General features: G+C 47.1%; 2 protein-coding genes across 4 annotated transcripts in view; one reads left to right on the forward strand and one right to left on the reverse strand.

Annotated features, from left to right (window-relative positions):
* Nucleotides 1–26,266, reverse strand: part of LOC1276246 (RING-box protein 2) — a 35,087-nt gene that overhangs the window by 8,434 nt on the left and 387 nt on the right. The window lies entirely within an intron of this gene.
* LOC1276247 (facilitated trehalose transporter Tret1) lies at nucleotides 9,933–24,925 on the forward strand. Of its 3 annotated transcripts, XM_061646381.1 has the most exons (8): nucleotides 9,933–10,698; nucleotides 14,435–14,821; nucleotides 14,889–15,194; nucleotides 15,272–15,505; nucleotides 21,394–21,519; nucleotides 22,336–22,507; nucleotides 22,593–23,492; nucleotides 23,582–24,925. In XM_061646381.1, exons 1-8 carry the CDS (start codon nucleotides 10,588–10,590, stop codon nucleotides 23,767–23,769), a joined length of 2,424 nt encoding a protein of 807 aa, XP_061502365.1. In that variant the 5' UTR covers nucleotides 9,933–10,587; the 3' UTR covers nucleotides 23,770–24,925. The 3 variants fall into 3 exon arrangements, with proteins under 3 accessions (XP_061502365.1, XP_001688679.1, XP_001688680.1); XM_001688627.2 differs by lacking the exons at nucleotides 9,933–10,698; nucleotides 14,435–14,821; nucleotides 14,889–15,194; nucleotides 15,272–15,505 and adding exons at nucleotides 17,638–17,890; nucleotides 20,908–21,163; XM_001688628.2 differs by lacking the exons at nucleotides 9,933–10,698; nucleotides 14,435–14,821; nucleotides 14,889–15,194; nucleotides 15,272–15,505 and adding exons at nucleotides 17,640–17,890; nucleotides 20,948–21,163.

The raw sequence follows: 26,266 nt of genomic DNA on the forward strand, positions 1-26,266 counted from the left end.
TGTGTGTGGTTCTTCGATTCAGCTCATTTGACCCGCAGGCCACCGAGAGAGGGAGAGAGAAAAAAACTGTTTGCATGCAAAGAAAAAATAATAAAATGCCCCAGCAGCAAACGGTCCACTAACGCATTGGCGGAGATGAAAGTAACGTGACGCAATATACAAAAGAGCCAAACACACAGTCGATGGACGGTGGAGCCGGACGACTAATTTTGCCAATCAACTGAATCGAAGTCGCCGGCCAAACCCATCCTTCAATTATTGCCATTTCGCTAAGCGTGCGTGACACATTCCACGCGCAACTCCATGCGCAGCAGGTTGCACTGTTGCGTGTGCCGCGAAGCACGTAGCGGATTTTGCGCTCCTTTTTTCTGCGCGAATCTTTATCGAAACATTAATTAACAAATACATGCTATATAAATAGGGAAACCATGTTGTTGTTTGTTTGCAGACTTTCGGGGTCAATTAACTTAATTTCAGCTCTTTAAATTGTCTTACAGCTAATTTTTAATATCTAAATACATGCTTCTTTCCGCAAGACTTGTTTGTGTTGTGAAAACATGAGCATTCGATACGAAACATGATATGCAGAATAGTGAAACAAAAAAGCAGTCTAATCGAATACAATAGTTTGTTCTGGAAAGTGCTTTGGCAGAGCGTTACGATCGATGCGTCCCAATAACGACGCAAAACCAATGCCAATTAATTCCATCCAGATTGATCGATTTTAATTGCTTTAACCTTGACTACACCCCGAGATTCGTTTCGATCAATTGCAAAAACGGCAGCAAAAAAACACACTCAGCACGCACATGGTGCTCGATCGATCTCGATCGAGCAGTAATCGAATATCACTCTCGCAATATCAATGACGTTTGAGGCGTGGTACGTCGTTTAATTTTTTTGGAACACACTATCGCTTATTGTTCAACAATTCTTCAACTTTTCTTATCTGAAAACTTCCTCCCTCGCACGTCATCAATAGGTGATTGACGTCATAAGGATACTGACGGCAAAACAGCGTCCACATGCTACTACTACGAACGCCACCATTCTCGTGCGCCACAATTGACAGCTAGCTGTCAAATCAATTGAAGCATGCCGCACACTACCGAAATGTGTCATCTCTATCTCTCTATCTATCTTTCTCTCTCTCTCTCTCTCTCTCTCTCTCTCTCTCTCTCTCTCTCTCTCTCTCTCTGTTTCTTGCAACGATCGAGGAAGCGGTTTATTCGCTTCATCGATTCGAGCTTAAACTTAACATTGACACGATAACCGACGTGCGATCGGTTTGACTCGTGCACCAACGGGCCTCTGGTTTCGCCGTCGATCGGCACTGAATTGATTACCATTCATTAGTGAACCGCTACCAAATTGCTGTCGGCGTTGGTGCAGGGGGCTCGTTAGCTTTTGTGAAATAGTATTTAAAATTATAATAAAAAACAAATTCTTCTTCAAATCAATTTGACAAATGTAATAAAACATTGCTCCGTTGGGCACAATCACCGATTAAACTCCCACTTCACACTCCCAGATTAGAAATACGGATGAATCAACGTTGTATACACTTTTGCACTTATTTCACCACATACCGCATATCTTGCTTGGTTGGCTAGGTTGGTTGGTGTGACTTGTCGCGACCTTGTCACGGTCTGAGCATGAATCAGCGTGTACTTCGGTCATACCAACACCTACACATATGTTTATTTTACCGATTGGAAGACACACCCGCACAAAGATTTTACTTTTTTTTGGGAAGCAGGCGACTGTGGACCAAAATACATTCACACTCCTTACACGCGCGCCCCTCTGCACGTAAGACGTCAGGGAGAGCTGAAATGATCATGTGAGATGAACAGTGACGTACAGATTTCCGAGAAGCGGAGAGTGTTTAATGCAAATGAGATGAGCATTAAACGCCACAAAACAAAAAAAAAAATCGTCATTCGTGTCCCTTTTTTGAATTATTCCCGACGCGTTAAACAACACAACACTTGTATTCCTTCCCCCAGTGGGTCGTCGATTGTTATCGTATACAATTTTTTCCGCTGACACACAGCCCGAAGAATGACTTTTGATTTTTTTTCGGGCTTATACCGTGACATTCCAAACATTTAATTCTTGCGCGTCAAGTAACCAAGCAACTGAGAAGGCACAGTCATGACGGCCAGTTAACGGGAGGCCTGGCTTTGATGGATAAGATTTTAATCTATGTAATAACAGAGCGGTAATGCCGCCGCCGATTAACCAGGGTCATATCGGTTAAGGTCCAACATTGGGTCAGATAAATGTCACAGTATGTTTGGATAAGTCACTCGCTTTTATCACAATATGATGGTTGTGCAGAATTGGTACAAAACTGACATTTTATTCGTCTGTAATCTATTTTACATCATCTCAATTAAATGATTTTAATACCCGTACGTAACACTACCACATTCCATGCTTTATCTCGTCTGGATGGGAGAAAGCTTAATCGATTGAATAATCTACATTAATGCGATTTAAATCATCGAGCTAGGCGCCCGGTGTTTTATGAATAATGTACTCTTAATAGCCGACCAGTTGACGTTCCGCCAGACGGCAAGTTCCGAAACAAATTGTGGCGATAGGAATAATTCAAACCCACTCGCTCAACGCTAGACACTGCGCACGTGCCACACGTCAAGCGCCGTCTACTACTGCCACTGGGCGATGACATGCAATAAAGCAATTTTACATGTTGGAAGTAGTTTAATGGCTACTATTAAAACTAATATTTCAATTTTATTCTAGAGATACAGTCAGATGCAGGCTGCCAGAAAATGGCACGGGAAAGGCACTAATGCAGCACTACCGCTGTGTGTTAGTGTCATCGGCCAGAGACACACCCCCCAAAAAACACACACACACACACACCACACGAGTTGGGGGTACGTGCAAGCGTTCAAGCAGCCAAGATACAATCACCCTTTTGCCGTTGCTGTTCGGCCGACTGCAGCAAATTTGACATTGCGCAAAGTCAGTTTAATTAATTACATCACCCCGTCGACGCGTACTTTGAGCTTCGGGTAAGAGAAGCATTGGCCTGGGAGGGACACAGAGAAAGCAAAGTTCAGCAGCACATTTAGGAAGCGTAAGAGGACGCCGCCTCCTTGTGCGGGGATTTTGGCAAGGATGCTAGTGTAACGCTATAGCGTAACGGTTGTAACGGGTAATGAGATGAGCATGAGAGATATCCTAAGGAAAAAGATCACGAGAGCTATGCGCATAAAGGGTTTAAAGATAATTTACTGGACACATGTATATAGTACATAAATTTGAAATAAAATAAATAAATAAACAAATCAATCAATCAATCAATATATAATAACTGACTATACTTCTCTGGGGTATTAAACTCATCTCATAAGGCAATAATTTAACCATATACAATACGTTTCAACAGCATCAATGAGGAACCTATATTCGACAATCAATTAACAACGTTAAAATGGGATTTTACGCATGCAGCTTAGGATGTTGATTTGTCTAGGAGAAACCTGAATTGTCGTTTCTACCTTTTCTTCCAATGCTCATCGGACTACTTGTCTGCAGTATGCACTTGCCCCGCAAAAAAAAAACAACTGGTTGCAAAAATTTTCCACTACTGTCAATCTCTATCGAATCGGATGATTAACCTGTTCTTCGGAAATGGCATCCAATCCAATCACCTCTACCTTCCGCTTGCCCATGTCGTACGGAATGACAACTGAAAATAAGCACGTGCACAGCGCACCGAAGGGAACTGGACGCCACCGACCGACCGAAAGATCCTGCGGCGATGCTGCGCCGTAGTGCGACAAAGTGGGACGGGACAGATATTACGTCAAAAGTGAGGCGAAGCATATAATCAAGCCTAATGATAATCAGCGGATCGAAGGGCGACTCTAGGACAGGATGCGGACGCAAGCTAAAAGCGCACTATAAATAGGCACTGCGCTCAAATTGCATATTTAATTGTGCGTCTTACAGGTTCATAAGTGAAATTCCAGTCCCTGGGACAGGGACAGGGGCGTTTGGGGTGGCAGCTCGAGCCTCTTCGCGTTCCACCATTATTGCTGGTAATGTAAATCAGGCAGATTTCTGTCTAGACCGCGATCAGCGCTTCGTGTACAATGGCGTGCATTGTGAGACGTGCTAGCGATAGTGATCGCGTTCGATGCATGTGCAGCTTTTGTGCGCCACTCGCAGTCTCGTGCTGACACCGTGAGCTTTGGGTAGAACGGTGCGCGGACCGGTCGTTCCCGCTCGGAAGTGATCGTGTGATCGTTTCGCTCGGCTGCGCGTGAAGGTCGAAGAGCGACTCTAAAACCCTTCCAAATTAACTTTTTCCGCACTTCCAAGCTCGGTGCACTCAATGTACGTTTTGTTGTTGACGATACGCCGGGGCTTTGGCGGGCAAGTGTATATAAATCGGAACGCTTTACACTTGCGCGCTTCACCTATCCGAAAACCGGTAAACGGAGTGGAAGAGAACCACTACCCTATGTAAAACAAAAAACTGGGGCGCGGTGGGGTTGTCACGCGACCTTGAATTTAGAAAGTAAAACACGCACCAAAGCAACAAGGGTTTGTGATACTACAACTACATGAAAAGAACATATAGGTGATACGACGAAGGTGTCTTCGTTGAACCATTAAGACATTTAGGAGTTCAACGAAACCTGTAAAGGATGTAAAGGAAATAAAGGAACTACTGAGGATTAATCATGATGATGATGAGTCCTGCCTCTTACCCCGACGATAGATTGAGAGGAACGAATTTATTACTAGAACATTAAATTGATTATGGAGAATAACGAAACAGATTCCAAAAGTTTTACAAAATTTCCGAAATATGCAATAAACACAGAAGATTTATTATTAAATACGCATAATTTTAACTATTTTATTTTGAAGTTCAAAACATCCAGAGATGATCTGCTGAACACGAGAAGGTCAATCAATCGCCAAAATTGCACTACTTTATTTGTGCTTGACTGTGTCATTAATTAGCTCTAACTAAGATTGCATCTCACGCCTCGGGTCACGTCACCAAACTGTATTTCTATTGCGTAGTTTTTTTGTCACGTTTTTGGCCAGCCTACGTGAACCCGACATGCATGGTGTCAATGAAATCGATCGCATCAAAACATCGCCACCTTAGTTTGCAAAAAATGACAGCGAAAGGGCTGTGAAAATGAGCGTCCAACAACACACCAAACACAGCGGCGCAAATTCGCCAATCAACGATCTGCGAAGGTTAAGTGTTTTATTTACCAACAAGATGATTCGCCTTATTTGCTCTTACCCTCCCGCCCTCCATCGCTGATGATGATTGACGGTATTGGGGTGGCTGTACAAACTTTGGTAATTTGTGTTTTGGCACTTCCCCATTTTTTGTTGTTATTCCCATGCATCAATTAGCATGTTTTCTAGCAATTCACTGCGAAACAGGTGCTGCTGTTTGTTGTTTAGCACAACAAAACACAACAAAACGTTAAAGCATATTTTGGACTGTTCTACTATTTAATTAGCCATTAATTCGGCATCGAAACCGCGCACGATTTTGTTCGAAAAAAACATTCATCAAAACACCTTGCCTAACCTTGACACCGAACTGTGCCTGGAAGGGAGTGGGAAATCTGCAGTACCATGACCTAAGCGACGAACCTACCTCGTTTTCTCGTACACCTCATTCACTTCGCTTTGGTTTAACCTTGACGTCACTTCTCCAAAGTGAGCTCCCGCAGATCACTTCCACCCTCTACACCCGGAACATGAAATCAAGTTCCCAATCAAGTGTGTCCCAAAGTAACCGGTTTTTTTAGTTTGTTTGCCCGCGCGTCTACACTTTATCTTGGGTGCTCTTTTCACTCGTGACTGTTAGACACTCACTTTACCTCCATATCCTGTTTGTTCGAGGGTTTCTTCCTCTTTTCCTCGTCACGTTTACAAGTATCCGAAAAAAACGACACCGCTCACAGGTGGCTTTATCTTAAAAAAAAACAACAACATCTACTACCACTACAACCACCCCCAGCAGCGATCGCGAACGATATCGTATGGAGTGAAGTCAGATATGAGTTTTGAATATGGACTTGGAATGATGACATACGGCGCGAATATTACGTCGCCCTCCGACGTCAACAGCTGGGGAAACACAAACACCAGTCGGATGTGTGTCACACACCTTTCTTCATATACCCACGGTCATGTTGCTGAAGTGAGATACGCTGGGGGAAACGATATAGGTAAAGAATGCGCTTTAGGGCTGATTTTTTTTGCTACCTCCCAATATCGTAATACCGTCAGCAATTGTCGTCAGCAATGATTCGTCAAGTGGACAAACAAACCCCCACCGTCACTGCAGGACTTTGGTATCATGCTTCGATATCCATCCTGCCCCCCACCCGAACGGAAGGAAACGAAACACGCAAGGGCAAGAAAATATCGGCATGCCAGTTATCGTGTGACTAGCTCCAATGTTAAGTCAACAACATTTTGCAATCGATACTGCTGCCGGCGTTTGTTATCAGGTCGTGCCCATTTGTCGGTAGGGACTTTGGAACCTGTCTGGTTTTTTTTTGGAGTTACGTTACTAAAACTCCCCGAAAGTTAGCTCCAATTTGACACTTCTGAGGTAAGATGTACAAATTCTTCCGACACGTGTTACATCACGGCCGATCGTGAGAGCCAAACTGCATAACCTAATAGTGCAAGTTGATCTGTTTTGTTTTTACTGTGGACTCGTGCGAAGCATGCATTCCAACATTGAACTGATGACGAGGTGGTGGTGATGAGTGCGTGCGGGTCAAAGTCGTCCACCGACGTGCTCAGCAACATTTGCAACGTGGGATATCTCCGACAGACAGCGGACTAGAGGGGGGTCTGAGACTGGCTGGAACTCGAGGTAGACGGTTACAGCAACGGTGCTGCATTGGGGGGGTTGGGGAGTAAAAAAGCCGTTCATTCGACGAACCGTGCGCGAGGGCTCGTCCACTATGGGGGCTCGTCTCTGGATACCCTTGAAGTACACACACACGTACGGAAATCATGTTTCGCTACGCAGAATGCTTCACGTCCGACCTGAGGTGTCTATGAGTGTGTGTGTCTGCCCACCGTATCGGTAAGCTCCAACACACCTGTTGGAAGGGGGGAAAGGTGTTTGCAATAGGTGAGTTCCCTCTATATAGATATATATATACACACACCAACAAACAAGCGCCCTCAAAGCTGCTGAACCAATACCAAGTGTCCATGTGGAAGTTGTTGGTTGCTGTGTAGCGTAGAAAAGCGGCGAACAGTGCACACGTTACTCCGTGTGTCTCAGTATGCTTTGGATCTTCCATATGAGAGGTGCCACTGGATCGTATTTGACACAGCGTTTGAGTTGTAACTTAACATTACTTATGCTTTATGATGTTACGGGACGCAACTTAACACACAACGACCCAAGCCCAACCATTCCTGAGATGTCAAGTCAAGTGAAACACATAAATAATAATCTAAATTGTAGCTTCTAGAAGCTGTGATTCACGATCAACCTTGTCATGATCTCTTCCGCTTGGAGCGTGTGAGCACGAGGCGCGTGCACTAACGATTCGTGCGCGTTCACACTCACTTCCTGTTCCGTTTATTTTGCACACATATCATCTGTAATAGTAAGGATTAACAGCCACCGCCGTCACCTGTGTAGTACCCTTTGTTTTACGTTTGTTGTCTTAATGATAGACAGCGAGGACCGCTTCTAGCAAAGTCTTTGGTGGCTGTGTGTACTCCAGAGAAAGAGCAGCGCTTAATCTTCACGCTACCCTCCTCGGTGGGTTCAAGTTCGGCTGGAGGACACTGTAGAGCCCTCGATTCAATTGACACGTGAACGTAGAGTTGGGTGACTTATCTCGGTGTCGGTATCTAGAATAAACCCGGAATGGACGCACTTATCCGGGCGCAGGACAGAGGACCAATTATCGTTACAACCTATTTACACGCCTGTTGAAAAGCACTAGATCACAGATAACAGGGCATTTGGAGACGAAACGGGAATGAGCTGTATCCCTCGTGCACGAATCGGTATTGACACGACAGGCGGTGGTCGATTTATTGCCAATAATCGCTATCTGTAGCCGTATGGCGTACGCCCGCTCACGGTCGCCCTATACCCGTTGACTTTGGGGAATCGTATCAGGTCCGCGCGATCCAAGATAGGTCGTCTTAGCGAGGAAGCGAATATGTTGGCGAAGGTTGCTCCGTTGTAGTTACGTTCGTATGAATCGTCATTGCGGCTTATTTTTTGGGATTGATACATTTTCCGCATCACCTGAACGAACGGGGTCCATAAACCTGAAACGAGGAACCTTAGCCTGATGCTCTTCATTCATCGAGCGCGTGTGAGAGTTCGTTTGCTGGTGGTTTGATGAATAATACAAGCACGCGGCATTCGGATGGTTGGAATGACATCGTTATCGCAACGCAGAAATCGGAAGAAGTCGGACGGTAACCCTTTTGACAGACATAATAACTACACTGAATAGTGAAATATACCGCTGTCCAAATGTGCAGCGTTCACACGTGAGAGATGTTTTTCGTTTCGTCATGTCTTCACACTCACACACGGCTAAAAATGTCAGCGATCTTCGCTTACTTTTTGACTAACCTCCCAAGGGCCCCGAAAATAGAAGCAGTGATCACAGGGCACAGCCGATCGTCTAGATACCGAAAGTGATGTGAAGAAACCCCATCTCCACAGTACATTTCTTACTCAAGATCACTAACCACGGAGAGAAAAAGAGCGCGAGAGAGAGAGAGAGAGAGAGAGAGAGAGAGAGAGAGAGATGGAGAAATAATGTAAAGACTGTAAAGACTGCACGTGCTGCACTTCACGTTTCTTCTGAGGATATCTTGTTCTCGACTTTGCTCCCTTCTTCTGGAACATGCTTTAATGAAAACTGGCAGTCGGGACGCGGGATGCTCCTTTCCCATGCCACCAATCCCCCGCGGTGTCACCACGAAAGGGACAGGCGCGAAAGTATAAAATAAGCAGAAACAGAAGAACAGAGCATAGCACTAAAAACATATTGAGAGCATAGGAAATTTCCACTCACTACAAACAAACCGGCATGCATACCAACACACACACACGTAGATACATATCACGATCAAGGGGGGAAAATGCTTGCCATGTTTCGATCATGTTTAACATCAGTAGGATGGTGGTGGGGAGGACTGCGCCACGCACCATGCTTGTGTCCCCAAGCGAATGTCTGCGCGAACAAATGCCGCGTTTGTAGGTTGCAAGGTTCATGCGCTCTTCTGCTTTTCTGCAATTTTACCAAGCCCCCGTATGAGGTTGTGTGCGTGAGTTGGGGAGTTCCCCAACAAAACTTGTACTTGTGTTTGCAAATTTCGCGAAACACTTTTAACTTTTAGCGCTTTCCGAATCTGGCAGAACCGAAAGAAGACGATGTGAGGATGACGACAAAACAATATTTCTTTTAGGCGCGTGTCTGAAGAGCATCCAAAGCACTCGATCGATCACAAAGATCTGAACGATCTAATAATCTTTTCCTTACCAACAATATTTCTGATGAGATAAAGCTATCAAGAGATCTTTCAACATTATGCTATCTTCAAAATTTAGGAAGATGAAGATCGTTTTGAGACCATCACAAAGCGTGTACGCGAACACCTCTGCATCAACAGCAAGTGGACGACAACTCCTCGGCGCTCACGGATAGCGCCAATTCAAGAGCTCTCAGCAGCGCACGGAAACCCATCGGATCAGTACGGCGACTTGGCAAGTTTTATTTTCAATGTGTTGAACTCGGATCCCCCGCGACTTGACGAGCGCATGTGTGTGAGTGCTAGCTAGCGAACTCAATTGAGACAGAAAATGATATATAAGCTCGTCGAAGCATTGCGCAGCTTTTCAAACCTTATCGTCTACAGATCGTGCGCGAAACTCGCGGGTTTTGTGTTTCCAATGTAAAGTGCGGCAGCCACCGCGAAAAGGTGAACGCAGTCGTTTTTCTTTTAAATATTTTTTTGTTTGCGGAGTTTTTTTTTCGTTCACCAAAACGTGTATCGCATCAGCTGTACACAGACTGTGTAATCGTGAAGCGAACCGAAACAGCACAGAACAGTTTTTGTGTGTGTGCGAGGTTTTTTTAAAGTGTTTCTTCAAACAAAAAATCCCCTCTCGAGTTCACCGAGTTCAGTGTGCATCCTGTGTGAACCTTGACATACGGCAAAAACCGCCAAAGGGAACGAAAATAAGGCGTTGACGGTGTATCCAGTGTTCATATCTTGCCTCCCCCCAGCAGTGGGTTCCGAGGTGGAATTTTGAATTAGCAAACAAGCAGTGGCAAGCGGCAACAGAGTTGGTGTGGCCAACAATTCAAGCCATCGTGCATTTTTGCAAAGTGATCGCACGAGTGAAAGTGTTCACCACATAGTTTGTTGTTGCCGAGTGATTTGACGGTGCAGAGCCGGAGGATTTGTAAAGCGCGCGTGTGAGTGTGCACAGGTGCAGTGTTGTGCAGTTGAACGTCGTGAATAACGCAGCGCAGCTGACTATACACCAGTCCGAAAATGAGTACCGGCGGCGGTGGTAGCGGAGGCGGTGGCGGCGGAGGCAGCGGATCTGGCCCGATGGGGCGCATCGTCGACAAAATCAAGCGCACGATGACCAGCGAAGGAGGAGTAAGTGGTGCAGTGGTGGTTGCTGGCGGGGTGATCGAATTTTTGCCACAATTTTCGCGAAACCAATCGAAACAAACTAGAGCAACAAAGCCCCGGTTCATCGACGATCGGTCGGGCAGCGAGCCAACAGAGCCGTCAAACGTCTGCCTCAGTACCGGTTCAGTGGATCCTTTCAAGGTCCTTCACGAGCGAACACGGGGGTGGGGATGGGACCGGCGTACACAGGTCAACGGCGTGTCGGACGCTGCCCGAGTGCGCGCTAGTTTCGACCATTGTCACCGAGCGCCCCATTTCCTTGTTGGCGCGCATTCCAACACCATTTTCCCTCCACATGCGAAGATCATTTTCGGGTGATCGGTGCAAAGATCCCGTGGTTAGATGGTCTTGCATGAGTGTCCCATGTGTGTACGTGTGTGTGTGCCCGGGTGTTTGCGCGAAAGTGTTTATGTCACAGGCGAAATGTAACAGCCAAAACACCGATCGATCGTGGGCGTTAGGAACGAGGAAAAACAAACCTCGGGGCGTTTCTGTGTGTGATCGCAAATTTTGACATTTTTTGTCAACCTGGCATTTGTCTGGTTGGCGGCGTTGGGGAGGAGCAGGCGTGTTTTTTTCTTCGCCCACTTTTTTTCTTTGCTTCTGATTTTGCGGAAGAAGGCAGCGAGTGAGTATTGCACGAATTTAGACCGGGTGACAGATACGCTGTGGGAGTGGCGGTGGTAGTGGAGGTGGTGGTCAATGTCAAGCCAAAGGTTATATCTGCACCTCCTCCTACCCTGAAAGGGTGCGACCGTATGGATGGGCGGAGAGGATCATTTCACTATGGCGATACTGGGGATGGGCGTGTTTTGAGCGAAATGACGAATGCGAATTACAAGATGGAGTAGACAACATTTTGAATACTATTTTGCAACGGCACACTAATTGGCGGATTAGTTGCGTTGGGCAGGGGGAAAACACTATTCAAGTGTGTCATTTTTGCACACAAAGAGACCCAATGGCAGCGATTATCGATTTCCTGCTTCAGATTCCTTTGCTTCTAAGATCAATCAAAATGGGGACCGAGGGGGGGTTCTTCTCTAACAATGCAGCTCGTTATTCCGTTGGCCAGTAAGTGATACGTTACATTAGCTTCTACACCGGAACATTCGTGCCGGCCGACATTGCACGCGTTACTTGTACCCTCGCTATAGCAGCTCACGGAAGTATCCCCACCGGTTGCCCTTTTTATGTTTTACCTTGTCACACACATACACACGTGCGATTGGGTGGTCGCATTTAAAGTGTGTACCATTTTTCAAATTGTTTTCCAAACCATCCGGACCACCTTTGTGTCACGCGCTGCGTGCTTCTAAGTGTCTCGGGGTGCACTCGTGTGTTTAATATGTGTGTTTTGCTGACCAGGTGCATCGATGTTAATTGACTACAACCACACGGGCTTGAGGAATGACACCGATCATGTGGCTGTTTTCCCCCCACTATTTCCTATTGTGTTTGCCGTGGCAATTCTCTGATAAAATGCATAACAAGTGCAGCAGCATTCGTTACATTTGATACAGTTTGTAGCGGATCAACGCTTCGGTGCGCCATTTTCCTTCCAAGTGGTCCAAGTGGGCTAAGACCAGCTGATCTTTGGTTTCTACCATTCAAGTAGATTGTTGTGAATGTGGATCTTTTGTTTGTTTTTCTACAGCCTTTATCACACCAAACCACTCAACCAATTTATAGTGCGACGTTAAAAAACGGGCTCTGTGTAAGCGAATATATCGCACAACGCACGATTTGCCTATCAGCGACGATCGTGTCTCGTGTCTTTCGAGGATGCTAATTGCTGACGCAAATTAGTACACACAACCTGCGCACCTTTGCTTCGCGAGCACAGCCTGCGCTTGCGCAATTAAAGGGTACAGGAGGAGCTTGCGGAGAGGAGAGGACGGACAACTTGTGTTGAATTTTGTTGATTGTAAATAAACAGCAATCGTACGAAAGACAAAAAGATCTAAAAACGAAAAAGCAAAGTACACTTTTTGTGCGCAATCTTACTGCTATCAAGGCGAGAAACAGCAATAGATCTGCTTTCAGATTTTTTTTTTACAAATCAAAAATCTTTCACAGTCTCATAAAGCACAGCACCACAGCACATTGAGGATGGCTCGCGTGATCAGATGCGATCGTAACGATATTATCCTCCCTTTTGCTAGCCTCTTTTCGCAGCTCTTATATTTGTCCAACGGGTTTGTTTGCCCGCCGGCGGCGCGCACATGGAGCTATTTATATTTGGCCGAATATATCTTCTCAACCAAATCAGTCCGTTTTTTACGGATTTACCAGCACTACACCTTGATACAGGGAAGTGCTTCCCATGCAGCACCAACACTACCTTCATAGAGTGTAACTGTACTCGTTACCGCGACAAATTGTGCCTGCGTCACGGCACGGGCACAAACACTGACTGAAATACTGACAAAATGACGTAGATTACCGTGTGCTGTGGTCGGTGTGTCCGGAGCCAATGCCATTTCTTTTCTGTTTTTGCATGTCAATACAATTTTGCCCTAGCTCAGCACGGGACAAAAAGGTAGCCCGAACGTTTTCTTATCTATAAAAAAAGAAATGAAAAATGTGAATAAATCGTTGCACACTGGTTATAGCTCTGGTGGCACCATGAACCGGAAGGTTGGCCCGGTTCTGGAATATTCCCGCCGGTTCTCGCGGGTTTTGTGCACCCTGCGCGTAGGTACTCGAAGCTGAAAGGTAAAAGGATCTGGATTGTTCCATCGATCTACCGAAGTGCCGAAGTGCAAGAGAAGGGCTAAGAGAGCCCGAGAGCATATAAAAATAGCACTGCGAAGAAGAGATGAAATATATAGAGAGAGAAATGCCGAGAGAGAAAGATGAAAGGAGAAATGTTGTAAATTTATACTAGGGCAATAAAAACTCTCATCGCCCTGAGGGATACAATTTCAAAACAAGAACAAAACCAACGTCCGGCTAACATGCACTTGCGGGAAAGAGTTGTGGTTAAGCATCTTTCTCACCGTTGCCGAGGTGCACTGAAACTGTAAATGTGCAACAATTGCCGGTTATTTGCATTAGCTTACCGGCGCAACGTGCGCCGGTTGTGCGCCACTGTCGTCGTAGACGAGTGTCGCGCGAATGCGAGCATATGTACAAAATGATATACACAAATTTAATTGCACTAGACACAATGTCGTGATACAACCAGTTTTGTCTAGTTAAGATTTTTCATGCTGAATTGGCTCTAGTTGAAAATAATTGTATCGTGCTTTACCGCGTGTTTGCGTGTTCATTTTGTGCGCCGAGATGTTCATCATAGATGTACATAAGAAAGCTAGCGCCCTCTAGGGATCGGTTGAAATACTACGATTGAAATTGAAACGTTTCCACTGAAATGTTTCAAGCACCGGATGGGGATGAAATTGAGTTCAAATCAAACGGAACGAAATGGCTGTTCAATGGAAACACAATAGAGCTGCACTATCAGTGTCAACAAATTGTGTATCAGGTGAGCAAACAAGCTCAGATCTCTTGTTTGATGATGTCGGTCGATGATTCAACAAAATTCAGTTCACACAAAACCGAGCGCTAGGCTCTCAGTTTCGTTTCAGATTATTCGATGAACGGTGGTAAAGAAAATTGCATTCTAATAGTTCCTCGCGATTAGTTTTACTGTTGAGTGATCAAAATTGTAACAATATCCATCTCTATCACGCAGGATGAAATTCGTGATCCACTGCAGTACGGTTATCAGCGCGTTAACACGGCTGAAGGATCGCTTTCCACCTCGACGACCGCAACCAGCCTGGACACGATCGTGCTCGACACGAACGCGGAGGATTTGGCGAGCGTGCCACCGCGGACCCTCCAGCATCATCAGCCGCAGCGCACCTTCAGCCCGATACTCGAGACGGACGATACGAACCCGTTCCTGGAGCCGGTCGAGAAAGCCAAATCCAAGTCCTCGCTCAAGAGCTCGCGCGTATCGTTCGACCAGGAGGACGACCGGTTCGATGAGGACGAGAACAGCTTCCGCAAGCAGCGGGAACACTTCCAGAAGCACAAAAGCCACAGCACATCCGAGCACAAGTCACAGCTAATCAAGGTAAGTAGTAGCAGTAACAAGAACGACAGAAATCGCTATATTTAACATTGGGTTTCATGTCTCTCAGGAATTACGGCACCTGCTAGCGACCGACAACAGACGGCAGTTCCAGGGCAAGAAGCATGTATCGCTCGACGTGAAGAGCGCGAAGGTGCTCGAGCAGCTGTTGAAGGCGTCCTCATCGTCGGACGATTTCGAGGGCCAGCGGAAGGAGTTCCAGGAGCGCAAACACAAGAGCCTCGATGCGCGACACATTTCGTTCAAGTTCGACAAGGAACCGTCGCCGTCGAGCAGCGACGAAGATTTTGAACCCTCCACCAGCCTGCTAAGGATCGATGCGGACATTACCAAGCCGGTCATCATTGACCTGAAGGTACGACACAGGAAGACAGGCATACTGGCAATGAGCGTCCGGATAATGTAATATGCGTTTTACGATTCGGTCCTTAGGATCTAGATTCGAGCGACGAGGAGGACTACATCAGCTCACGCAAACATTTCCAGCAGTCCAAGTCGATGAGTACCGACTCGCGGAAAAGCATTCGCTTTCTGGAGATGGAAATGGGCACGAAGGAGGAGAATATGCGCACCGCCGTCCCGTTCGTGCGACAGATCACCGAGGAGGGCAAACCGAAGCTAGAGGTGTACCGGCCAACGACAAATCCGATCTACATCTGGACACAGGTAGGTGATTTCCCCCGCTGCTGTGATATGTCATCTCGGATGCACTCTGGGGCATGGCGACTGGGAATCGGTAAACATCATTTTCATCATTAATCATTCAAGATGCGTATCATTGGTTGAAAACGTCATAATCGTATCAGTGTAAGCGCGCGTGTACACTGAGACACACTTCACGTAGGCGATGCGCCACCAAACTAAACCTAGCCGGAATGCTAATTGTGCTTTCTAGCTGAATTGTTTGTTTATACCGATAAGGGTGCAGCGATCAGTAGTGACGATGATGAGCCAGCAAGGTTTGCTAGTTCTAGCCAAGTGGAATTATTATGGGTAGATGTCTGACACACAATTGGAGGTTATTTTATACTTAAAAAGAACTGCAAATGTAAGGAAAAGCAACCATTTAAATATAGAAGGACGATCCAAAGACTCCATCCAATAAATCAATGTGCACCTCCAAACGGTTTAACCTTTTACCTTGCCGCGCGAGACCACGGGGCAGTTCAATGTACAGGTCGAGCAGCTCCCGGCGCGCTTGCCAACGTGCCTTGAGAAGTTTCACGTACGTTCGCTAGCATACTACCCCAGAAATATTTGCGTCACTGATAATGACCAGGGTAGATAGATTGACACTTCTTCGCGTTCAGGCCGCCAACCCTCGGTTCGGCTCTTGCGCCGCGAGCAGCGACCTTAAACGACGGTCTAGTAATGAAAGAAAGATGCTCCACCAGCCAAAGATCGGTCCAGCAAATCCCGATCGGTCAGTTGTTGATGGCCGGCACATTGCAAGACTAGCTGGAGCTGAAGCAGCTGTTGCCTACGTGATCTTATCATCAGCTGGTGAGGGTTTTTTTTCTCGCAGGAGCATTCGTGTCGTGCGAAGTAGAAGCATCATGGAGTATAGAAGCCCATCGTGCTTGTTGTTATTGTCCGTGCCTTTTGCTAACGTACGCGTAGCGCGATCGGGATAATTGCGGTTTCTACTATCGGTATGCCCTCGTCATCTGGCCGTACGGCTTGGCGGGGGTTTCTGACGCTGGTCCAGGGTCCGATGAATGGTGTCAGTTGTGCCAATTCCATTTCATTCCAAAGTAATGCATTTCAAGAAGAATTTTGAATGATTTAGCTTCTGAAAGCCATTCCTACCGGACTATTTTTGGCCCCGGCCCTAAAACACGGTTCAAGGCCATCGGCATCGTATTTCATTGAAGCGTACATGGAGAAACGATGTACACATGTGCTCAATATTCATTATCACCTAGAGCAATACGATGTGCAGTTCCATACCCATAAGAAGTCATACCCATTTTCCCATCGAGCAGCTTCGGACAGCTAATTAATCAAAACTATTCATAGCCGGCCACACACTGGAGCAACACCGAAAGGTGTGCATCATCGCAGGTGCATTGCGCATCGGGTAGACCCCCCAACCCTCATCCCTTTCGCCGGCTATAGCAATCTCCTCGATGGTAATGGTTTAGTATTATTAGTTGTGTTTCAATTCTAATGACTTATCGATAACGCAATGCAGCTCAACTCAATGGAGCGATGGATGAGGCGGCTAACTCACATGCCTAACGGCAGACACGTGACGACTGCAGCCGCGCGAATGCCATTTCGATCGATCGATTCCCATTTTAAATCGGCTCATCGCTCGAATCTCTCGCTCTCCCTATCTCTGTCTTTGGAACAAACGCACTCCCACACACACAGTTGGTCAGTTTCTACCAGTTCAAAGTAACTGGAGCGCACGTCTAAAACAAAAGGAACACCTTTCCCTGTATCCTTGAACAGCGTGGTTTGAAGGTGCAACGTACATTTTCCTCGACACGCTCTATCTTTCCACCGCACGCCGATAACAGTTGGGAGCGCCACCCGCGTGTGCCACGATTGTTCACTTGCAGCAATTGTGCAGAGACTGATGAGAGTGTACCGGCACCTGCGACGAGCTGATCGTAGTGCCCAGACGCGGGAGTGTTTGGGGCTTGCTTTACTAGTCTTTATTTATTGTTATGGGTTTTGCGAAATGGTGCGGATCTACGCAGCAAAGGGCCGGTGCATGCAGCGGTTACACATACATAGAAGCTCTGGCCACATTTCTGGAGAGTTTCCCCTTTCCTGGAAAACCTCCCAGTCGTTCGGAGACGAACTGTTGCTGCTGCTGCCGCTGCTGCTGCTCCAACAATCATCGGCTGGAATCGAAGCGCTCGTATAAAAAGCTGCTACCGATCGGGGCCATGGTTTAGTCGATGGTGAAGCGCCCGATAGCGTAGAAAATCCGTCGTTTTCTTCCCCGTGCCACCAAGCTCTGCTTGTGCGGGTGTGTGCGCGGAGGACAGGACTACTTGCTAGTGAACTGAACGAGCTGGTCAAGGTGATCGTTTTCTGGTGAGAGATAAGATCCTTTTCCTCTGTGTTGGAAGCTGAACATCTGACGTCCGTGTGTGTGTGTGTATCTGTATTTGTGTGTGTATGTTTTGCAAGGATTATTGGCACTGTAGACTAAACTTTGTTCAATAAACAGCGTAAAAAGTGCACGGGCTATGGGACGAAACGATGGCATTACGCGTGTTAAATAAAAACCAAACCCCAGTGCGCCCTCGGGCGGCCGGTGACGGAACAAAGCGTAATCAAATCGCATTACCCCACGATCACGTTTTGCCCTTTATCAATCGATCGCTCGCAAAGCGATCAGTCAGCGCCGGCTAAGAGCCAATGTTTACCGAACGGTTTAGCAGGCCACGCAGCCAACCTTTCGCAAATGGTTTGTTTTGATTGTGAGTTGTTTTCATAGACCGCTGCTACTGCTGATAGTGCCGTTATGGACGGAAGACGGCGAGAAAAGCTAAATAGTTTTCACGTGCCACCGGCCAACAAGAATGTTTTTATTTAGTATTACAACAAAAGAATACTGAAATGATTCCCTCAACTTTAACAGACTTGTTGAGAGGCTTTACATGCGAACAGCTCCGTTCGGTGACGCAAATCCAGAACTGTCAGAGACACCCGTGTCAAGTAATTACGCTAACACCGGAGGCCTCTGGTTTACAGTGATTTGGGTCACACACATGAGAAACGGTGTCAAGATTGACCTCTTGTTCATTGATAATGCGCGTTGTGCGCCCGCTTTTGATTAGACGCTGGCCCAAATATGGAGTTTCGGACATTTGTCTGAACCATCTTCGGGCGGTTTTTTTTTCTATCTCTCTATTAATAACTGCGTTACTGGCCGGAAATAGTCAAACAAGCGTGAACTTGAAGCCCGATTTAAACAACATGCACTTGAAACCGTCCCTATTGTGATGACACTCTATCTCTCTCTGTGCTTCTTGAATGCGTATGAAGGCACTGGCTATGTCACCATGTTTCGAAATATATTTCCGGAGTGTGCACAATTAACAAGGAAAAAAAAAAAACGCACTCTTCACTCATGTTATTAGCCAAAAAAAAAACCGGGAGAGCTCATCGTCCCCGAGTGCCGGGACATTCGGAGAAGCCACATCACATCCGTCTCCGCCGGCCCCAATTCCCGGTTCTCGTCAGCTGTGCTCTCTAGTGGTTCCCCGGTTTCAATGTCAATGACAACCATACATATTTGTGATTTTTGAAATCGTCAAACGGCGTGGAAAGCCTTCCTCATCCTTTCGCCGAGCACGGGAATTAGAGCAAGCGCCAGATGGACGCACACGGTCAGCAAACTTCCACTTGCGCGCTGTCGTGGTGGTGACTTGAGCAGCATGGATGGATTACGATAACGATGATATCGTACTATGGGGCCGAGTGGGGGGAAACAACTGGGTTGGTGGGTAGGGACGTCGCGCGTTGCCATCCAATGCGTGCAGTCTTTGTAGCAGTGTTCGTGCGATGATGATCCTTGTGTGTTGCTCATGTCCTGTATCCGGGGTTTGGTCGAGAGACCGAACAGTCTCAGTCTCGCCCGTTCGTTACAGCTGTGAGGAGATTGTGGATTGTGTGACAGACGGAACCTTTAGGCTTGTGTCTTGAGAGGGGAGGCCGATATTCGGATAGAAGAATGCTTATCGAGCAGCATAAAGCAACCTGAACCAGTTCTCTCGCGGTGTAGCTTTACAAACGGATCGGATTGGTTTTTAATCCGGAACATCCTTGCTCTTCCGGTGTTGCATATGTGTGTCCACCCCACCCGCTAGTGCGTTGTCTATCGTGTGCGCGAGTGTGTGCGTGTGTCCGTGTCTTTTCCAATGTTGGAAACGCAAGTACTGTGTGGCAAGCTGGTGATGGAAAATTTGGCTACAATCGACAGGAAAATTCCGACAGTGTCCGACCGGACGACGGCAGTGGCGGCAGCGCTCGTCTCAGCACCGGGAGACGACAGGCTGCCGATGGCAACGGTCGGAATGGTGTGTGTTTGTCTACCGGTTGGTTTTGCTTGCTGCATTTACAAATCCTTTTTATTCCGAAGGAGTTTATCGTCTTTTTTGCTAGGGACTTTACACGCAATAATGAGACAAAAAGGACATTTAGTACACACTTAAATTGAAATTAGATAAAGAGTGACCATTCAGTTCAGTTTGCTCCCAATATGCGACACAATCATCAGTTGGGCTAATTTTCCGCATATTGTTCCCCGAGCATGAGCCTGCTCGTAGGAGAAAAAAAACAAGATGGAGACATCGCACAGTTCCACAGATCGAAGAAGAAACCAGCTAGAAGCGGCACCGACTCGGCTCAAATCGGGGCCAAAACGAATGGAGTCGCGCTCCGCGGCCAGCACAACAACGGCACTTTCGCCCTCGAACACATTGGAAGGGGCAATGACGTTGATAACGTGGAGGACCATTGATTTGCCTACTTCTGTGTGCGTGTGTTTGTGGGCTGCCGGATAAGTCCAACCCCGGAATGGGTGGGTGGATTTAACCAGCAACATCCCTCCATCAATTGGGAAAAGCATCTGGTCAGGCGGGGGAAGGGCGAGTTTTGGACTGGACGGCTTCCCTGTCTGGAGTCTGGAGCGCCAAGAGAGAGAGAGAGAGGGGAGTGTGAGTCCAGCGCGCACTATCAACGAGAGAGCTTGAACTCCCCAGATCGAGTAAGGGAGTGAGGAAGTGGCCGTTACGCGACCATACAGCACACCAACACTCTTTCACACACAAACAGTGTACCATGTAGCAACAGTTTTGTAGCAGGATGTTCGCGATTGCAAAAGATTGCTTGTACTTATCGTTCAAAAACACATGCACACATACATACAGCCGCGGAATCATGCTCCGCAGCCACATGGAACGAACTGGCCAGTGCCGTGCCAGAGCTGTTCCGCGCGCGCACACGGACGTCAGCGAGCAGCAGCAGCAGCAGCAGCAGCTCAGCTTCCCAGTGTTTGGTCCCACCATCGTTGGGTCGTGTTTTCTGTTTTCTTTATTGTTTAGTTTTTCTCCTTTATCCGTTATTCCTCCGACCGTCGTCCAGTAATAGGGTGTCCACCGAAAAGTGTCCTGCCCGTCGTGGACGAAAAATACCCCCGCGAGAAGGACCACGCAGTAGTAGTTGGTGTTTGCGTAGTACACGCGGTGGTGACGCGTTTCGAACGGCAGCAAAATGGTGAAGATTTTGATGCGCGCCGACACCCATGTGTCGTTCTCGGTGCCCATCGAGGAGCCGGTCGCAAAGTGCACCTTCTCACAGGTTTCAAAACCAATCTACTTATTACACTTCTTACTAAACCAACGCATCACCATCACTTACACGCAATTGATCCTTTATCATCTAGGGAAAACTTAAGAAATTAGCATAAACATAGTCGCCATGCCAACCAGCAGATCGTTCAAATTGATCATTTTTCCAGGATCATCGTCCATCACGCTCCACGGTGTGTTTGCTGCAATGTTAACGTGCGCTTTTATTCCATTTTAAAGGTACTGGCCGCCCTGTCGGTGTCGCTCGGCTCCATGGTCGTGGGATTTTCGTCCGCCTACACCTCACCCGCCCTGGTATCGATGAAGGATCGCAACATTACATCGTTCGAGGTTACGGACCAATCGGTAAGTATGAGGGCCTCGTGGGCTTTACTGGGTGTCCTTTGCCAAGTACACGACGGGGTGTAGATGTTGATCAAATTCCAAACTCCGCGCTAATCTCTGTTCCGACATCAGTTTGCCGCGTGGTGCAATGGTTGTGCGATAATGTGCTCGAGGCTAGCCTTTGTATACCAGATAGTGAGATAGAAGCAAAAAAATGGTCAACAACGGGGTGGTGAAAAGTGTCCTGCACGCGTAAGGTGGCGCTATAGTGTGCTCATTAGCTCGAGCCAGCCTCGGTGGCGGAAAAGGCAAACAATCAGCAAATAATCTGTTGATTATTATGCCTTGACTTGGTGCCGGCCGCGACACCGAGCCGGCAATTATTATTGCAAACGCGTGCAAGCAACTTAAAGCCCGTTTGTTTAAAGTTAGCAGAAAGTTAGCGAGGGACACGCGCGCCCGTTTTGTAAGCGAAGGAATAGTAAAGCAAAAAAAAAAAAAACAACCACTTCAAGGAAGAGTGGAAGCAGACGCCAAGCGAACCAAAACAAGTGGGAGGTGGGATATTTTTGTACATCGGTGCGGTTTCCTTGCTGCTTCCACAGCTACTTCACGCATTTTCCTTTGCTATCCTCGTACACGGACGATAACAAACGATATCGAACCGGTCCAGAGCAAAATAGGAAGACATTTTCGGGCAGCGTGTTCGGGATGGGGTTGAAATTTGCCACCATAATGCATTCACGTCATCTGCTGTCAGTTCAAGGTTAGCGGATTCCGTCCGGCATGCGCTAACTAATTCCGCCTTTCGTTTCGATTTCCCCTCTTTCCACACAGGGCTCGTGGGTCGGTGGTATTATGCCGCTCGCCGGTTTGGCCGGTGGCATTCTCGGCGGGCCAATGATTGAGTATCTCGGGCGCAAGAACACCATCCTGGCGACGGCAACACCGTTCATCATTTCCTGGCTCCTGATCGGTTGCGCCACGCATGTCGCAATGGTTCTGGTTGGTAAGTAGAACGATTCGCCATTTCTTAAAATTTGTTTTCACTAAACTCCTTTTTTATCTTTTTAACCCATCACGCTCTTGCGCAGGTCGTGCACTGTCCGGTTTGTGTGTCGGTATCGCTTCCCTCTCGCTTCCGGTCTATCTCGGCGAAACGGTACAGCCGGAGGTGCGCGGTACGCTCGGCCTGCTTCCGACCGCCTTCGGTAACATCGGCATCCTGCTGTGCTTCGTCGCGGGCAAATATCTGGACTGGTCGGGGCTGGCATTCCTCGGTGCAGCGCTCCCGATACCGTTCCTGTTGCTGATGTTCCTCATTCCCGAGACGCCCCGCTGGTACGTGTCGCGCAACCGGGAGGATCGTGCACGCAAAGCGCTCCAGTGGCTGCGCGGTCGCAAGGCGGATGTGGAGCCGGAGCTGAAGGGCATCTCGAAATCGCACCAGGACGCGGAACGGCACGCCTCTAGCAGCGCCATGCTGGATCTGCTCAACAAGGCCAACCTGAAGCCGCTGCTCATTTCGCTCGGGCTGATGTTCTTCCAGCAGCTGTCCGGTATCAATGCGGTCATCTTCTACACGGTGCAGATCTTCCAGAGCGCCGGCTCGACGATCGACGAGAAGCTGTGCACGATCATCGTCGGTGTGGTGAACTTTATCGCCACCTTCATCGCGACCGTGCTGATCGATCGGCTCGGCCGCAAGATACTGCTGTACATCTCGGACGTGGCCATGATCATTACGCTCATGACGCTCGGCACGTTCTTCTACATGAAGAACAACGGTGACGATGTGTCCGAGATCGGTTGGTTGCCGCTGGCCGCGTTCGTTGTGTTCGTCGTAGGCTTCTCGCTCGGGTTCGGCCCCATTCCGTGGCTGATGATGGGTGAGATTTTGCCGGGCAAGATTCGCGGTTCGGCCGCGTCCGTTGCGACGGCATTCAACTGGAGCTGCACGTTCGTGGTGACGAAGACGTTCGCTGACATTACCGGTAAGTGGGAGGAGTGTTGTTTTGTTTTTTTTCCCTACTCGAAGGAAATAAACATATTGTTAATGTGATGTTTTTTAACCCCCCAACAGCTTCCATCGGTAATCACGGTGCGTTCTGGATGTTCGGCTCGATCTGTATCGTCGGTCTGCTGTTTGTGATCGTGTACGTGCCGGAGACGCAGGGCAAATCGCTCGAGGACATTGAGCGCAAGATGATGGGTCGCGTGCGGCGCATGAGCTCGGTGGCCAACATCAAGCCGCTGTCGTTCAACATGTAAAAGCGTTCGAAGCGCTTGGGCACTAATTTGACAGAGATGCGCTCTCGAGCGTCGCGCGCCACGCATTGCGGATGGTGCATACACAAACACAAAAGTCCACACAGGCCCACACACATATGGCGGAGGGGAATGAGGCAAAGCATACAAGTACTAGAATGTGATATGATCCAATAGATTCTGTTTTCGCCGTCAGTGGCTCAGAGGATTTACTCGATTTTGTTTGCGTAGGTTTTTAGGAAGCATCCACATCCGCATCCGCATCCACCTGGACAATGTCTATTGGATTTGGTGTCTCTCTTTCTCACTTTTTGCCTCACGGTGTACACTGTGAGGTTTCAAAATTAACCAAAACCAAAAAAGGCGATGTAGGCAATTCGATCAGGCAACGTAGCTTATATTAACAAATGCGATCTATTCCAATGAAATTGGATAAGCTTATAGATGCTAGGAGTGCGTGTAGTAGAGCTAGACACAACCCGCAACCCTGCTAAAACCGTGTGATGGCATTGTCTCACAAGGTGCAACAGATGGATGGGGATGCGCGAACCTTCCGTAGTTTAGTAGGGTTGGGGGTCGCGTGGTCGCGTCGGAAACGAACGCGTTGACTCGGCCAAACCGACCAGGATGTAGTGGCGGAAGCAGTAGGTATAGTTGTAGCAGTACCTCATGTAATGCATGTCTCAAGGTTATTTTATAGTATCGATCGATAAGATTAGTTGACGAGGGTTTCACGCGTGAAAAGCAGCAAACAAATGGCAAAATATTAGTCTACACAGAGAGAGAGAGAGAGAGAGAGTAGATGGAGAGCTGTGATTGTTTTAAAAAAGGGATGCTAAACCTTTCACTGCGAACACAGTGAACACACAGTGTAGCGAAAGACAGGGTTATTTTTTCGTCGTTATTGTTGTTTATGTAGCCGTGAAGCGGTGCGCCAGTTTCGGTTTTGAAGAATATTTCATTTACTTCTGTGTTCGGCAGTAGCAAAGAAGAATCATCCAACGCACACAAACATCTATGGTCTTATAAATGTTAGCAAAGAGGAGAGTGCTTCATATCTCGGCAATCGGAACCGTACTGGACCTTTCGCAGAAGCGAATGTGTATATAATATATACGAGGCAACAATTATTGATTAATTAAATGAAATTATAAACCCACACCACGGTCTCCCCTCTTCGAAACATTGCAGCAGCAGCACCAGCAGCAGTAAGTGCGGCGGCAACAGGATACATAATTATACAGCATGACAGCATGACAATTGGATCAGTAGCGATAACGGCGATGCAAAACATCCGTGGAAGAGTTGCATTGTGGTCTGTACGGTTTTAATGATATTTATACAGTCACATCGTCCACACGAAGCCGGCAGCAGCCCATGAGCATGGTTTTGTTTAGTTTGTTTCTATGAGATTAGCCGAGATTAAGGCCCAAACAGGGGCAGAAAAGAATAGCGCCCGATGCCCGATCAATCAAGACTATCTTTAAGGATCGTTTGGGCTGTCGCCATTAATGACATACAGGCCTTTAGAGACAGGATTATTAATCCCTTTCTGTAGAAAGATTGTTTTGTAGCATCTTCTTTTTTTAATTATGCTAAAATATGTATAATAAAATCAATACACGCTATATTTTTGTAACCGAGCTGATCAAAGAGGAAAAGTAAAATAAATTATTAAAATAGAAAATAATTAGAATTGGGTTTCATTAAGACACGCAATAAGCATAAATTAAGTGGATCAATACAGTGAAAGGAACTTCTAAATAAAACGGGGTTCCCTTCTCCTTCATTCTAGTGTCCAGTTTCTGAGAGCAATCTCTACTTAACCGACTTTTTTTGTCCGAGGATCCAGTGTCCAGTAAGCCAAGTTTGTAAGCCAAGTGTCCAGTGTCCAGTGTCCGGTTTCTGAGAGCAATCTCTACTTAACCGACAGCTTGTGTCTGGCATTTCTACCATGGAATTAAGCAATAATTCAAAGGCGAAGAATGAGGACACTTGATGCCATAAATACCATTCATGTTAGGGGCGCAACGGAAGAATAGCCGACAGTCGACGGTATAAAATCGCAACACCTCTTGAACTCTCCTAGATCGGACAGGAAGCGGTATCTTATATTGGGTAGCTATGGCCCAGGAATTCTCATAGCTGTGGGACACTTGATTGACTCTTTTTTGCGTGAAATAAACTAAATGTAACGAAAATTAAACTTTATAGTACCCTTGTTGGACAAATCTAATAGGAATTTCCAAGGAGCCTATCCGAAAGGGTTGCCATAGAGTCCAATTTCTAACATATGAAGTTCATTTAACATAAGAGTCAAGAAAGTGTTCCACAACTATGAGAACCCCTGGAAAACCCTGTAAGCTTTGCATCATGCACGCATATCCTTGTTTTCTTCTAAATTATTCTTCTTTAATCGGTGCTTTGTCTATCCTTAGCGGCCGGAAATGACAAAACATAAAACTTAGTTCACTTTGGTTCGTAGAAACGATGATTCGCT

This window comes from Anopheles gambiae, chromosome 2, assembly GCF_943734735.2.
Source record: "Anopheles gambiae chromosome 2, idAnoGambNW_F1_1, whole genome shotgun sequence".
In the NCBI taxonomy this organism is placed as follows: Eukaryota; Metazoa; Arthropoda; class Insecta; order Diptera; family Culicidae; genus Anopheles; species Anopheles gambiae.

Bases quoted from the DNA above. Each gene is read 5' to 3' on its own strand.
- LOC1276247 (XM_061646381.1), top strand. From the start codon at position 10,588: ATGAGTACCGGCGGCGGTGGTAGCGGAGGCGGTGGCGGCGGAGGCAGC. The intron at 14,822-14,888 runs GTAAGTAGTAGC...CATGTCTCTCAG, and splicing joins ACAAGTCACAGCTAATCAAG to GAATTACGGCACCTGCTAGC. The intron at 15,195-15,271 runs GTACGACACAGG...TTCGGTCCTTAG, and splicing joins CGGTCATCATTGACCTGAAG to GATCTAGATTCGAGCGACGA.